We start from the raw sequence: 13,775 nt of genomic DNA, 5'->3' as shown, positions 1-13,775 counted from the left end.
TCAAGATGGCACCTTTTATCTCCATCAAGCGAACAAAAAAAAGGGAGGCAGGAATATTCTAGAAACATGACGCTCATCTGTCAGGAATGACTCAAGTGAAAAAACAGCACCCAGTAAAAAGAGATAGTGAGCACTCAGTTTGCCCGCCAAAAGAATGTGTCACTCTCAGCGGTGACGTCCAATCCGCACTCAAGTTGGCAGCTCTCCCCTGCAACGCTGCCCTTCAGCTTGACTGCCGCTGACCTAAATACAAGCACAATCCTGAACACAGCGGGTGTACGCCATGTGACCAATTGCCGCTTCAAGCACTACGTCGGCAACAATGACGTCTCTCTTGGGCAGTGGGTTGCCATGGAGACGGAGGCTTCGTCAAACGTAGACTATTGGAGGCAATCAGGCGTAAATACTGCTTGCTAGCCGATCCAACAAATCGGGTGTGGTATTCTGCTTTTTTTTTCTTCTTCATTTTCCTACCAGTGCAGACGTATTTGCAACTCACTTGCAGCTGGGCAGCGGGTAAGTTGACGTCAGCCACCATCTCAGTGCAGGGGTGTTCAACCTGCAGACGAGGGTTGAGCTCCAAGAAATAGAAGCTGCCGTCTTGGCTGTAGAGGTATTCCACTGTGCCCGCACTCACATAGCCGACCATCTTCGCCAGCTTCACTGCACACTGCATACAAAACATATTTGATGTCAATTTATCATCCATTTTCTAGACTCTTTATCCTCTTCCCGGGTCAGTCCGGAAACCGCAGTTTTGAACTGTAACTCATGACATTTACAAAACTGTCTGTGCCCTATGAGGTGGTTTCATAAAAGATATAGGCTTACCCTTTCCATATCCTCAAACACATCAGATGCGGCAATGGCAGCAGGCGCCTCCTCGATAATTTTCTGATGCCGCCGCTGGACTGAACAATCTCTGCCGAACAAGGAAATGGCGTTGCCGTATTGGTCTGCCAAGATCTGAACTTCCAAGTGGCGGGCATGTTTGGCGAGCTCCATGACGAACACAGGGGAACCTGGAACTTCTGCCTGGACCTAGAGAAGAAAGTAAAAGAAAAAATAATAAACACATGGATTGCAATTACAATTCAACAATAAAATGTTGATTAATGTTCACGTACTTGTCTGAATAAGTTTTGGAAATCATCGGCGCAATTGACTTTACGGATGCCTTTACCCCCGCCTCCTTCGGAGGCCTTCAGCATAACAGGGTAGCCAATCTTGTCAGAGGCCTGCCGGCAGACACAAAAAAGAAAAAAATAAATAAACGGTTGTCGCATACACGCAGTTTTTCACAGTGCAGTGCAGCACGCATGTGACAGTGAAGGCAATGAATGTTCACTTTAGACAAGGCTCTTACTTTCAGACCATCGTCGACATCCTGGATGCAGCCAAGCTCATACAAGTCATGAGGAACATTGATAATTTGTTTCTTTTGATCGACTTCGGACCATTCGACTGTCAGGCCTGTCAAGAGAGAATCGAGCACATAAGGATAGATATATTTTTGCGTTAGGGCAGACAGCTGTTTTCAACTAATTTTAGGCTTCGTTTCATTTGAAATAAATGCAAATGTGTAAATCAAACACTAAGACCTTTAAAAACAAAACAAAAAACAGCATAAAACAAAACAGAACTTCCAACTGAATGTCCACGATTTACAAGTTTAAGAAAAAGGCCAGCACTAATCCTCTTAATTCCTACTATGTGAGCTTTCTGTTTGCCTCACCTCTCATTTGTGACTGCACAAAAAAGCTGTTAGTCAAATTACTAACCAGCTCTTATTTAAGACAGTCTTATTACAGCTAATCGGTGGAATTTTGTTTACTTGGAGGAAAATCTGTGGAAAAAAACTTTTAAAAAAAATAATAATATAATATAAATAAATAAATAAATAAATTCCCATTTGTTGCCGATGGACACTCAAAAATTATAACTATGACCATTGCCCAAGGTTTGACTTTGCTTTAACTAAGAAGAGCAATAAGCAAATGTGGAAATTGTAGCTATGAAAAAGTGACATTGTGGCAGAAATCAGAGGCTGGTTTATTTCTTTATTTTGAAATAATGGAACACGATGCAATAGCATACCTGTTCCACTCCATGGCAAGGTGGGGATGCCGGCTGTCTGAGCCACAATAGACGATGCAATCTTATCTCCTAGTGCCCACATTGCTTGACTCGGAGGACCTGAGGAGGAAGTCGGTAAAAAGAAAAAGAAAAAAAAATACTTTTAGATTATTTCAAGAGATGAAGCTAAAACATACTTTATGTCGGAAATCATCTCTTACCCATAAAAGCAATGCCGTTCTTATGCAGCAGCTCTGGCAGTTTGGGGTTCTCTGAGGCATGACCCCATCCGGCCCACACGGCCTGTAAGACAACGTATGAGCCACTTTATATCCCTCGCAGAGCAAAAGAAAAGAGTCCATTGAATGCACGCGGGGTACCTGCACAGGTATTCGTTTAGCGATGTCCAAAATGAGCTCCACATTGGCATAGTTGTTGTTATTAGTCCCTCCTGGCACAGGCACATAATGATCTGCCATTTTGATGTACTCTGAGGGAAGAAAAAACTAAGTAATTACATGATAGAGTTCATTAACAGCAACTTTCCAGATACAATTTCTAAGGGAATTGAATTTGGAACATCTGGTGTTTAATGAAATGATATGTTCCTCACCGGCGTTGGCCTTCAGGTCCTCCGGGGTCACCATCACCACAAATCGGATTGCCCGTTCGTTCCGAAACATCTCGTAGGCCCAGCGGCGAATGGAGCGCATGCACTTGACTGCAGCAATGCCGTTATTGGCGATAAGCACCTGGAAAAGCAAAATATTACTCTCATAGTTTCGTATCACTGACGTAGTCCGGACATGACACATAATAATGACAGAGCCTTTTTTTTTTTTTTTTTTGCGCATGAGACCAAGTTACCTTCTCAATGACCTTGTTGCCACCAAAACGTGTGACAAACTCAGCGGGAGACGCCACAGTGAAGTCCCTCTGCAGATCGATCCGTCGGCGATCGCGATTTTGCTTCATCAAGTGCAGCCCAGACATGCTCGGCCTGTTCATAGAAGTACAAAACTTATTGATATATCTCCAGTCTGTGGATATAACGTCGCTCGTTAACGACACACACAACAAAGAGAAAACTGAGAAGGGCCCATTTTCAGCAATTTCTCTTTAGCAGATGTGAAATTCAGGCCGCAGTTATGAAGAACGTCAATAGCCACATGGTTGAATTAGCAGGCGGCAGACTTGAGACAAAGCTTCTGTTTGCTTCACAATAATGAACATTGTACAAAGCCCTCAACAACCATTGCACCATATAATGACTGCACATTCTCGTGGTAGTTACGATAACCACTTCAGCGACACATTCCACACTCATGGCAAGCATTTTATTTTTTTTTTTTTCATAAAAAGTGATACAATAAATAATCTAAAATAAAACTGAGTGGAAAAGAGGATCTTGTTAACAACGGGGAGTTCCATTTTATGAATGGTAGTTTTATCAGCTACAGCACAACTGCAAGACTATACAAACTATAGAAAGAAGCACAACTTTTTGACTTTAGCTCCACCCAACTGGGGGGAGGGACGCTACGCTGAGCTGGAGGGCGTGCCAGCGCCTGAGCCCGTTTGGCTGGCTGGTTTTTGTGGCCTGAGGTTTTTGTTTTTTTTTCTGCATGACTGAAACACCCTCAACGTTACAGGAGAGTGAAATCACACTCCTGTTCGACAGGTTGACTGTGAGCGGCCATATATATAGAGCAAATTATTATAAAATTAAAGTGTTGGAGAGGGCAAAACCAGTATTTCCATTTTTCAAGGATGCTGAAGCCTCTTAAAATGTCCTCCAGAAAACAATTTGGGTTATTCCAGCCAGATTTAAAATCTTCCAAAAATCAAAACTCAAAACCTTCACCCCAAAATAGCAACGACAAACTACACAAGGCGACATTACTTATCAAACTGAATAGCACCATTTACAAGAAATATGACGGGGCATTCATAAATTTGTCTTGCTCAAGCAAAAATCCAGGTGTTTCCACCTACTTTCCACCCAAAAACGTACACCAAGGGAACATATAGAGACTCTTTTCAGCAGCGAGTACCCAGTGAAACCCCATTTTTCACACATGCTGCAAAACAGACAAACCGTAGGCATGCAACTCCGTGAGAGGCCTCTCTCCAAGTCTGACACAAGTGTTACATTGGGAGGTAGGGGCTTCATTTTGCATCTCACGTCGGCACAGTTAGAGTGCAGAATTGAAGCAATCATCAGGAAGCGAGATTTATTTTCGACAGTTGAAATGCAACATGTACTGTACATGTACGCCATTAGGACTGTTGCCGCTGAGACAAAGCGTTGTACACAAAACATAACATACATAGCACAATACAACACTTGACATACACAACTAGACAGTCTAGACTTACTGGTTTAGCAACGGTACCGCATAATGAACATCATTATTTCTAAATACAAACAAAAAAATGCAACAAAAAAAATTAAATGAGTTTAGAAATGGTCCAAGCATTATATATACATATGTGTCTAACCTTAGATTGTTGTGCGCAGAGCCATCAATGTGCTCAAAGCTTATGTCATTGGTGCTATCAGAGCTCCCGGATGATGGCGACAAAGAACGTCCCTCCTTCTCCTCCAGCTGCACATCCGGCTTCCCTTGGACTTCGTCTTCGGAATTCTCCTCGGACACCGACCCCACAATGAAATGGGGGGGTGTCGCCGCCATAGCTGGGTGCTTCTTGGCAGCATCTTTCTGCTGTGCCATGGCTTGGTGACACGTACAGGCTGCAACCACTGGACAAGGAAGAGAAGCACCGAGAATAGGCATCACAAGTTATTCATGACAGTCATAGAAGATAGTATTATATCAACATGCACATGAAGAAATGACGTCATGTATTATCTATTGAGTTAAGTATTTTTTTTTCATGCGGAAAAATAAGCAAACTATTGGGTGGCGATGCGCTTCTAAGTCTGCAATTTATCTGGTTAAATTCAGATGAAAGCATACAATTCCATAAGAAAATTATACATAGAGACAGAGAGGGAGAGAGACAGAGAGAGAAGTAGATTAAAGGTGAAGAATGTCAGTGTCTCTTGCATCCTTTGATATTTTTTTGTTTGCAAGGGTTGAGAAACATGACAGACCCTAAAGCCGCACCACATCTTATCCTAATCCCACTGAATCGAACCAAATCTTTACATTTTAAAATTGCTAGATCCTTGAATCCTAATGATTCGTCTTTTGTGGGGAGATGCACCCCCTTACTAGTACTGGACTGTTTTACTTTCTACAAAGAACAAATCCGGTCTCATCATCAAAGACACCGTTCTTGTCATTCTAAAATCCTTCTCGGGAAACCAGGCTGTCTATGATCATCAATCACATGGACTCCACGTGGTAGCTTGTGACCCCCCTCAGCATCTTTTCCAAATGGACCACTGGTACTCTCCACTTTATGAGATGACACCCCTTGCCTTGCTGCAACAAACTGCTTGAACGACCTGAAAAACAAGCCGAACTGCGACCAAACAGTTCAAAGCGAGTCAAACATCGAGAGACGAGAAGAGTTTAAATAACAGAATTATCAAAAAGAAAGGGAGTTTGACAGACAAGCTGTCAGGCAGCTTTTGTCCAAACTTGACACCTGTCGAGTGGTAGCTAATGAATGCTAATGACAGCGTTTTAGCACACACACTCGCTCACAAAAGCAAATTCAGCAGAAACGTTTGCTCGCAAGCAGACTAAAGCTCATCGATACAGTCTCGTATCGTACTCGCTATCTCGCGGGCGCACTCGGTGATGGATGGCCCCACTAAGCAGCGTCTTCAACGTCAACTCACCGGTGGATATAAGCCGGCACGCAATCCTGAACAGTTCAGTAGAAGACTTCAATGAATTCCTGGCATTTAGCAGACGTATCCGTCTCCGTCGTGAAATCGCATCATGGTGAGGTCACAGTTGCCGGTTCACAGGCTTTAAACACCAGAGTGTGGGGTGATGTGACGAATCTCAAGCAGGTTACTTCTGTGCATTCCCCTCTGACCCCAACTTCCGACATAGAAACACGCGAGATAGAAAAGACTCCGCCTACAAAACGTCTGCTAGCATGCCTCTTCTTGCGTGTATACAATGATCATAAACTAATAATAATTACTATTAGATTGTTTTGTAATCGGAATGATTGTGTATACTCCTAACACCGAAAATATACACAACTTAAAATGATTGCAATTCACCTATTTAACCGTAAGAAGAGAACGCTATAAACAGCGACATCATCTTCCTCAAAAATATTTAACTAAACCATTCTCAACAAAAATGTAATCTTATGGCGTTTGCAATTGAATGCACGCGAATCTAATAAAAGGTCTCTCTCTATTTGTTCTAGTTCTAGAAGGTCTCATTCTGAGAACCAATGAAATAGTAGGGGCGTTTCTGTGGGCGTGTTTAGGAAGATTTTTTAGGCTTTCCCGGAAGTGGTGTTCTCTCCTCAGAGCCCGTCGTGCATATGCCTCAACAAATCGATAGAAACGCTTCAAATGTTATTGTACTATATTGTATCGCAAAACCATCAACTGTCCTTTTTTGCCTACATATTTTACTAAATAAAATTTGCCCTCTCCATCGAAAGACTGTCTATAATGAGCATCACAGTTCCATTTGATCAAATTTGTTATATATATTTTTTTTCCAAAGTCTGCAGTCAAATATACCGATAATATTAAATCATTTAGAAGCATAAACTTCGGTTTTCATATTCTTAAAATACTACTATTGTTTGAGTTCTTATATTGATATTCATAGGAAAGCGCGCATTTAAATCTACAGACAATTTGACAACCAACACAGGACACCTTTTTTTATTACTCTCAAAATATACTTTCAAGTTCTGTACACATCGTCAGTACAATTCCAAGCCACTAGATGGCTTTAAAGTCACTTGCTATGCAGTTGAAAGTAATTTGGGTATAAACAGCATGGCCTTTCTTTCACAGCAAAGCATTTGTCTTCATTTTTATTATTTTGCAGTGTGCTGGGCCTGCATGTCGCTGTATCGTCACTACCAATTTTTTTTTAAAAAAGCACCAGCAATTATATCATGTTGCTTTCCCTGCAAGAGAGAGATTCAATGAGAGAAACAAATGCCCAAATTGTCCTTTTCACTCATCACAGAATGTTTAACAGTGTTAAGGTAAACATCTGCCCACATTGCATTTGGTTATCATGTCTATTAAGTCAACGTGAGATTTAATTCAATTAGGAACATCTGAACGCAAGAAAAGTCACATATAGGGCTTAAACTGCACTGCATAGACTTGTAACATTGAAATGTTCTCGTATATACGACATTAGTTCAATCAATGACTGTTAGTTTTATATAGTGCATGCACAGCCGGACAAGTATGGTAACATAATATATTTGAGTCCCAAATCTTTTGTGTCGTTCCTGTAGTCCTGGAACAGTGGATGCATGTTAACTGTCATCATTCTCATCTCGCCTTTTACTTTACAACCCACCAGACCTGTAAAAGTTTTGTGCTGACGGCCAAACTTGGCTATTGACCCGCTTGCCACGTTTCCGAGTCAGTGGACATGTTCCCTCAGTATGTCGTCCTGTTCAGTCAAGGAAAAAATTCACACAACAGCACATGCACGGTAGTTGTTTTTTTTTTTTTCGTTCAATTTTCCTCTTGGGGGATGAGCTGACCTCTCGGTGCCAAGAACTGCAATTTTGTGTAATGCTATGTATTTTCCAGCCTAACTTGAAAAATTGACCTGACAAAAGGCATTCATTTTCAAAACAGATACATTTGCTCCTCAAATCCAACATTCATTTCTTTCATTTATGTCAAATTAACATGATGGCATAGTTGTGTTTTTGTGACATCATTTGTCTGGAGGCAACAGCACATTGGTAGACAAAAAAAAAAAAGAAAACGTAAAACATAATGTCTTTATTTTCTTCGTGAAAACAAATACACACAAAAGTATGCTGAGTTTGAGTCCACAGTGCTGCTCGACGACATCGGAAATAACGTAAACGTGCGCATGTGACCTGTGATAAAATGTCCTCGCAACTTTGGCAGATTTGAGAATGATGGCTGACAAAATGTGTATTTTACAACCTGTGAAATAAAAACAAACATCTACATAAATAGTCGAGTGCAATTACAATGAAGAAATGGTGATATTGTCGTCTTAGATCACCGTCTCACCCCACAAACCAATCCATGATTGCGAGAAAATCCAATCAGTCGAGCAAAACAGTTGAGTGCTTCAGTTAAGCATTTTTTGTCTGATCCAGATTCCATATTTTGACAAACATTCCCCCTCACACACCCGAAAACCGTGTCGAACGATATCCCAGAAGAATGGAAGTTTCAGCTGCGTGCAATGTGACTAACTTTATGATTTTCTTTTCTTTTTTTAACATTTCATTGATTTGTTGACATTAATTGTCCCTGACATGTGCGACGCAGATCTCAACAGCTTTTCATTACTTGCGGAATGAACATTCAGTGACGTTTATAGTTATAGAGGAACTGATTTATCAAACGCAACATTTTGGAGTCCATCTGAGGAAACTTTACCATTTTCAAGTGAAACAGTCTGATGGCTTCTGGACTTGTTGTTGGTGTGATTATCAGACTCCGGACTGCTCCCTTGCCTGTACAGTTTGTAGCGCTCAACTTCATTTGAGTTTGAACTTGCTGTCAGCAGCTTTTGACTTGATATGGCAGCAGCTGGGATCTGATAGGGACTCATCCGCAACCACGGCAAAGAGCTGTGAAAAGAGCGGTTTCTTACAAACGCTGATGTTGTGGAACCAGTTGGGAGAGCGGGATTCATTGCAGCAGGTGATGTCAAGTAGCTCCACGGGTATGAAAGTAATCCTCCAAAAGGTGGGAATGAGAGTCCCTGTTCACAGAAACCAAAGTTAAGAATCAATATATCTTCTTATCACCAAAAATATTTTGAAATCCCCTACAATGCATGCTTAATTGGTACACTGCAGTGGTGGGCGGTCAAGGCCTGCAAGGCCTTCTCTGCTGGCCTAACATAATATAAAAAATAAATTAATAAATAAATAAAAAAAAAAAAAAGATGTCATATTCTATCCTAGTTTTGTATTTTTTAGGTGAGAGTTTTTATCCAATCAGAATTCCGCTAGCTTGTGTTGCCAGGCAGATTTCGCAATACCAGGCGCACGCACTATTCGTCCGAGGCCTTCAGATCCAATCGAGCGGGCATCTGTTTTGTCAAAGTCAATGGGCTTTCAGGTTTGATAGACAGTTGTGATAGCCAATCAGATTACGAGTTGGTTACAGCGTTAATTTAATTGCAGATGCACTTGCGAGGCCATTTTCAAGATGGACCTTTCAAGAGGAAGCTAGCTCGTTCAACACTCACTCAGTACTGTGTTAGTGTGCTTTTGTATATTATTTGTCTAGTGGTGTCATAAATGATGGTATTATGAGGGGGATTTATTCAAGTCAGACTAAGTGGGACTTCACTGAAGGCCTACGTGTGAAATGCACGACCCGCCACTGCTACCCAGAGGGCCCCAACATCAACTTACCTGCGGCACCAACACATGCTGCGACAGGTGAAACATGAACGGAGACGGCGAAGTGATGTTTTGAGAAGATACACCGCTTTGCTCCGGGTCATTTAATCCTGACAAAGAGGAAAAAAGATGTCCCGTTGATGTGGAGTGAATAGCCCCCGTCTTCGTTGACAGCTGGCCCTGGTGAAAGCGCAAAGCTGGTCCAAGCTCAGGACACTGCCGGCTGTTTGATAGATTTGCCACAGTTTGAAGATGTCCGCCACTGAGTGACGGCGAACTCGGTGTTTCCGATAACGGAGGGTGCGTGTCATCTTCGATTTTACTCCTGCAGCTTTGTGAGGACTCACTCTCCGTGGAAAACGCCTTGGTGGACATTGCCGCCTCCTTCTTGTCACTTTTCACACTCAGCCGAGGTGAAGATTTTTCGCCGTCATCGTCACCTTGGAGATCAATATCTGAATCACTTCCGCTGTTGTTTTCATCTGTTGGGAGTGATTGGGAGTAAAACATTTGCAATTTATTTATTTATGTATTATTTATTTATTTATTTATTTATTCATTTATTTATTTATTTATTTATTTATTGCCGTAGTTGATTTGATAGCAGCTGTGTCAGATTATGGCGACTCATTTAAAGTGCTAGACCAAATGTTTCGAGGCAAAAAAAAAAAAAAAAAAAAGACAATTTGATTAAATTCAAGGCGCCAGACGTACTATTTCGGGTGCTTCAAATTGAATCATACTTGTTGTTGGGATCTACATTTGAACAACTTCTCTCCTTGTCTTGTGTGTGTTTTTTTTTTTTTTTTTTAATTTCTGGCCCCGGCTAACTAAATCATTCATGTCACTGCAAACATGCTTATTGACTCCCTGCCAGACTCACATCGCACACAACGCCATCCGCTAATCACTATTCCAAAACCAACCACGCCACGCCCATCCATGAGGGAAAACACTAAGAAATCGTTTTTTAACCACACAACAACAATCAACTGAAGGATGTGACTTGAATGACTAATTTATGTCTTCCGTGCATTTCATAAATTAATAAAGCAGCCAGTTAGCGTTCATGCAAAAAATGCTCACAACAACAACCTGGTAAGAAACAAAATGCTTATTGCGTCACCTTGACAGTTTGGCATGGATGTCGCAGCCCACGATTCCCGAGGAGAGTGAAACGGGTCACTGGTCCTGGGCTGTTCCCATGAGTCATTCGAATCGGCACAATATGCTTTGTTCTCATCCGGTGGAGAAATGTTTAAAGGGTTATTCCTGCAGATCATAAACTGAGATTAATGAGGTCTCCATGAAGACAACCAAAAGTTCTACACTTGCAAGCTAGGCTTACCTCTTTTCTCGTCTCCCGTTTCCCGTGTCTCTGAATCCTTTGGCAAATGGGTTGTTGTCAATTTTTAGCTGTGTGATCTTGCAAAACAACATGACAAGTTGCTGGTTATTAATTTCAAATAGCCTCCACCAGAACAAGGTGTGACCGGGTTCATTTGGTCCGATTAAGCTCCGATTCATGCATGCTCGATAGTTTACACTGATGCAAAGTCGTATTCGGTGTGTTTGGGTGAGTTACCTTTTCATTTTGATATGCAGTGACAGCAATGAATTCTGTCTCCGGGAAAACGTAGGTCAAGAATGTGCTGTATGGAAGTTTCATGATGTCGTTGGCTCTCACAATATGAAATCTGGGCTGGTATTTATGCATTGAATTCAAAATTGTCTAAGAAATATCGGAGAAAAAAAACAATTAACTGGTGAGAAAATGACATTTTAAAAAGTGATTTCAGATAAATGTGATGACTTACAAATCCATGTTTATCCGATATGTTGTTGGTGAGTTTCAGTTTATGGAACGCGACGGGTTTGCTCATCCACTGTTCTCCCTTGGACGGACTGTCAGGATGAATGTACATGCGCTTCGGCATCTCCGGGTCGGCTTTTCCAGCTACGATCCAGTGGGAATTGTGGAACTTGTAACGAAAGTCATCAACAGTGACAATGTCCATTAGTAGGATGTATTTGGACGCTTTATCAAGTCCGTCAACCTTTACTTTGAAAGGTGGGAACATCCTCCTGTAAAACATGAAAAGTAGAAACTGTATCATTTTATTTATTTATTTATTTTTCATAAGAAACTATTTCCCTCCTGTTTTAAAAGAACCACAGAAATTGTGCTGGTTGGGACTCAACGGGCGCCTTAACGGCATTAAATATATTCAAAATACTTTTTAATTCCCGAGCTTTCAACGTTGCTTAAGATGATGTCGTTTTTATGTTCCCGTCTGAGCTTGTGTGTTTTATTTTTCCGATTCTCACTTGTTTCTGGTCGTCATTTTTTATGTAATCATTTTATTGCTGTTATAAAACAGTTTTTTGGACAGATAACTACTTACAAACCACGTCGTTATGTCCACAAATGAGTACAAAAAGAAAATCTCCGTTTTGATTGACAACAATGTTTTACTATTGTGGTTGTTCCTGCGTAACACTAATATTTATATTCCATAAAAATGAGGAAACAAACAGTAAGATTCCATGAAATTGTTCAATGGATATTAACGCAATAAAAAAAATCCTTATTCTCAACAAGAAGTCCCTTAACTTTGGAGCAGCACTCACCGTCCCGATTTTGTAATCACCATCTCCGTCCCCATTTGGTGAAACTCGTTCCACAAATCCTCTGATTCCAGAGTGACTTTGGGGTCGTCGCACAAGCCATCCACGGGCTGCGCATTCTTCAAGGAGCGCAACTGGGCCGCTTGGTGCTGCCGACTCAAAGCTGCGTGCAGCCCCGCCTCGGTGCCCACCTGCTCGGGCTCAACCTCGGATCTCGAACCCGAACCGGACGCCACGGCCGGGACACACAGCGAGGGAGGAAAGGAGACCCCTGCCGCGGAAAGAAAGGCTGGCAAGGGCAAGGCACCCGGTCGCTGCGCTTGGAACGGAAAATAAGCCATGGCGAGCATGCGTTGAGGGTTCCTCCATCAAAGTGGGCGATAATGGTTCAACCCACCTGCCCGGGGCGCACGATGCCTCATTCCACCCCCACCACCCCCCCAAAAGTGGACTTTTTCTTTCTTTTGTGCGGGGAAAAAAATAATATCCAAGAGTTGATCAATTCCAGAGAATGTCAATAAACTCCAGAGAAGCTCCAGTGAGGACAGGACAGTTGAGCAAACACTGAAATAGCTCCAGAAAGTGAAGTTCTGCGCTTCAGTTGTCAGTGCAATAGATGGGCGGAGTTTAGCTGCCCTGACTGGAGGCACTTCAAGACTTTGGAGACTAGCTGGAGAAATGTTTTATTCATGATGATTGTCACTAGCATAGACCACCCTCCCACCTCCAAAATTGCTTAACCACACACACAGGAAGTTATGGAAAGCCATTTTGAGCTTTTTACGAGTGCAAGATGCTGTCCACTATTATGCTTTTTTTTATTTTTTTTATCACAAGTCTGACAATTCTTCCAGTTGTTGATTGCACAAGTAGAACGACCGCCTTACTGGCGACGAAAACAATGTCTGTCCCAACATTCTGACGTTTCTGTGCAGTAGTAAAAATAGAAGAAATTTCTTGTGAGGCAAAACTGTGCACTAGTTACTTGAACGCTACTAGAGCACACTAAATGTTGGTTACAGCACTAGTATAGTCGAATTGTGCACTCACTACTTTTGTTTGAAAGCTTCGCGTTGCTCCTGCCTGCTGTTCTTTGCTCCAGTGGAAGAACTTTGTGTCATTTTCCTCACAATGGGAGCAAGTTTTTTTTTTTTTTTTTTCTCAATTTTTGTATCCAGCTAGCCACAGTTGGGTCTCAGATGAACAGGAGACAATCCCAGCTGACTTTAGGTGAGAAGTGAGGAACTCGCTACAATCGTAGAGCACATGTGGAGAATCACTCAAGTTCACGTTCATACCAAATGACATGTTAGATATGATAAATCTTCTGATTGCACATGTGATGAAAAGCAAATAAAAATTGGCATACAAATGCAAAACATGTAGCGCCATTACTGCCTTTTGTCGAAACTGGATGATGTTTTCCTCTTTTCTCATGAAAAATGAAACTAATATGCACCTTTCGGGTCATAGCAGTCTGTAAGACTATCTCAACACCATTTCTGGATGCGGATTCTGTTTGCTGACAA

General features: G+C 41.7%; 2 protein-coding genes and 1 long non-coding RNA gene across 10 annotated transcripts in view; 1 reads left to right on the top strand and 2 right to left on the bottom strand.

Moving 5' to 3' along the window:
* LOC148320307 (acetyl-CoA carboxylase) overlaps positions 1–6,113 on the bottom strand; it is a 28,150-nt gene extending 22,037 nt beyond the window's left edge. For 4 of the 8 annotated variants that reach the window (XM_088278808.1, XM_088278809.1, XM_088278810.1 and 1 more), the window contains exons 1-11: positions 5,891–6,113; positions 4,579–4,840; positions 2,944–3,076; positions 2,690–2,828; positions 2,457–2,566; positions 2,298–2,379; positions 2,098–2,196; positions 1,367–1,473; positions 1,128–1,238; positions 832–1,041; positions 500–670 (exon numbers count right to left, since the gene is read on the bottom strand). In XM_088278808.1, coding sequence (XP_088134934.1) covers positions 500–670; positions 832–1,041; positions 1,128–1,238; positions 1,367–1,473; positions 2,098–2,196; positions 2,298–2,379; positions 2,457–2,566; positions 2,690–2,828; positions 2,944–3,076; positions 4,579–4,811 — 1,395 coding nt within the window. In that variant the 5' untranslated portion in view covers positions 4,812–4,840; positions 5,891–6,113. The remainder of the gene's footprint in view (positions 1–499; positions 671–831; positions 1,042–1,127; positions 1,239–1,366; positions 1,474–2,097; positions 2,197–2,297; positions 2,380–2,456; positions 2,567–2,689; positions 2,829–2,943; positions 3,077–4,578; positions 4,841–5,890) is intronic. The other 4 variants (XM_088278812.1, XM_088278814.1, XM_088278815.1 and 1 more) reach the window with 1 other exon arrangement.
* LOC148320308 (uncharacterized) lies at positions 301–1,117 on the top strand. Its single transcript, XR_015839547.1, has 2 exons — positions 301–516; positions 858–1,117. It is a non-coding gene; the product is annotated as an uncharacterized LOC148320308 (long non-coding RNA).
* A 922-nt stretch (positions 6,114–7,035) lies between the features above and the next one.
* On the bottom strand, positions 7,036–12,890 carry LOC148320306 (T-box transcription factor TBX2b-like). The gene is made up of 7 exons (XM_088279662.1): positions 12,250–12,890; positions 11,436–11,703; positions 11,204–11,350; positions 10,967–11,043; positions 10,745–10,890; positions 9,631–10,100; positions 7,036–8,969 (listed from the first exon to the last, which is right to left on the bottom strand). The coding sequence occupies exons 1-7, from the start codon at positions 12,594–12,596 to the stop codon at positions 8,583–8,585; spliced, it is 1,842 nt and encodes a 613-aa protein (XP_088135788.1). The 5' UTR covers positions 12,597–12,890; the 3' UTR covers positions 7,036–8,582.
* Positions 12,891–13,775: the final 885 nt, after the last annotated feature.

This window comes from Idiotropiscis lumnitzeri, chromosome 17 (assembly GCF_059441095.1).
Source record: "Idiotropiscis lumnitzeri isolate Australia: NSW breed Sydney's pygmy pipehorse chromosome 17, RoL_Ilum_1.0, whole genome shotgun sequence".
Classification (NCBI taxonomy): domain Eukaryota; kingdom Metazoa; phylum Chordata; class Actinopteri; order Syngnathiformes; family Syngnathidae; genus Idiotropiscis; species Idiotropiscis lumnitzeri.
The sequence above is the reverse complement of the archived record's forward strand: the minus strand, read 5'-3'. Positions and strand labels throughout refer to the sequence as shown.

Bases quoted from the DNA above. Each gene is read 5' to 3' on its own strand.
- LOC148320306 (XM_088279662.1), bottom strand. From the start codon at position 12,596: ATGCTCGCCATGGCTTATTTTCCGTTCCAAGCGCAGCGACCGGGTGCC. The intron at 11,704-12,249 runs GTGAGTGCTGCT...CATGTTTTACAG, and splicing joins GTGATTACAAAATCGGGACG to GAGGATGTTCCCACCTTTCA. The intron at 10,891-10,966 runs GTAAGCCTAGCT...TATGATCTGCAG, and splicing joins AACGGGAGACGAGAAAAGAG to GAATAACCCTTTAAACATTT.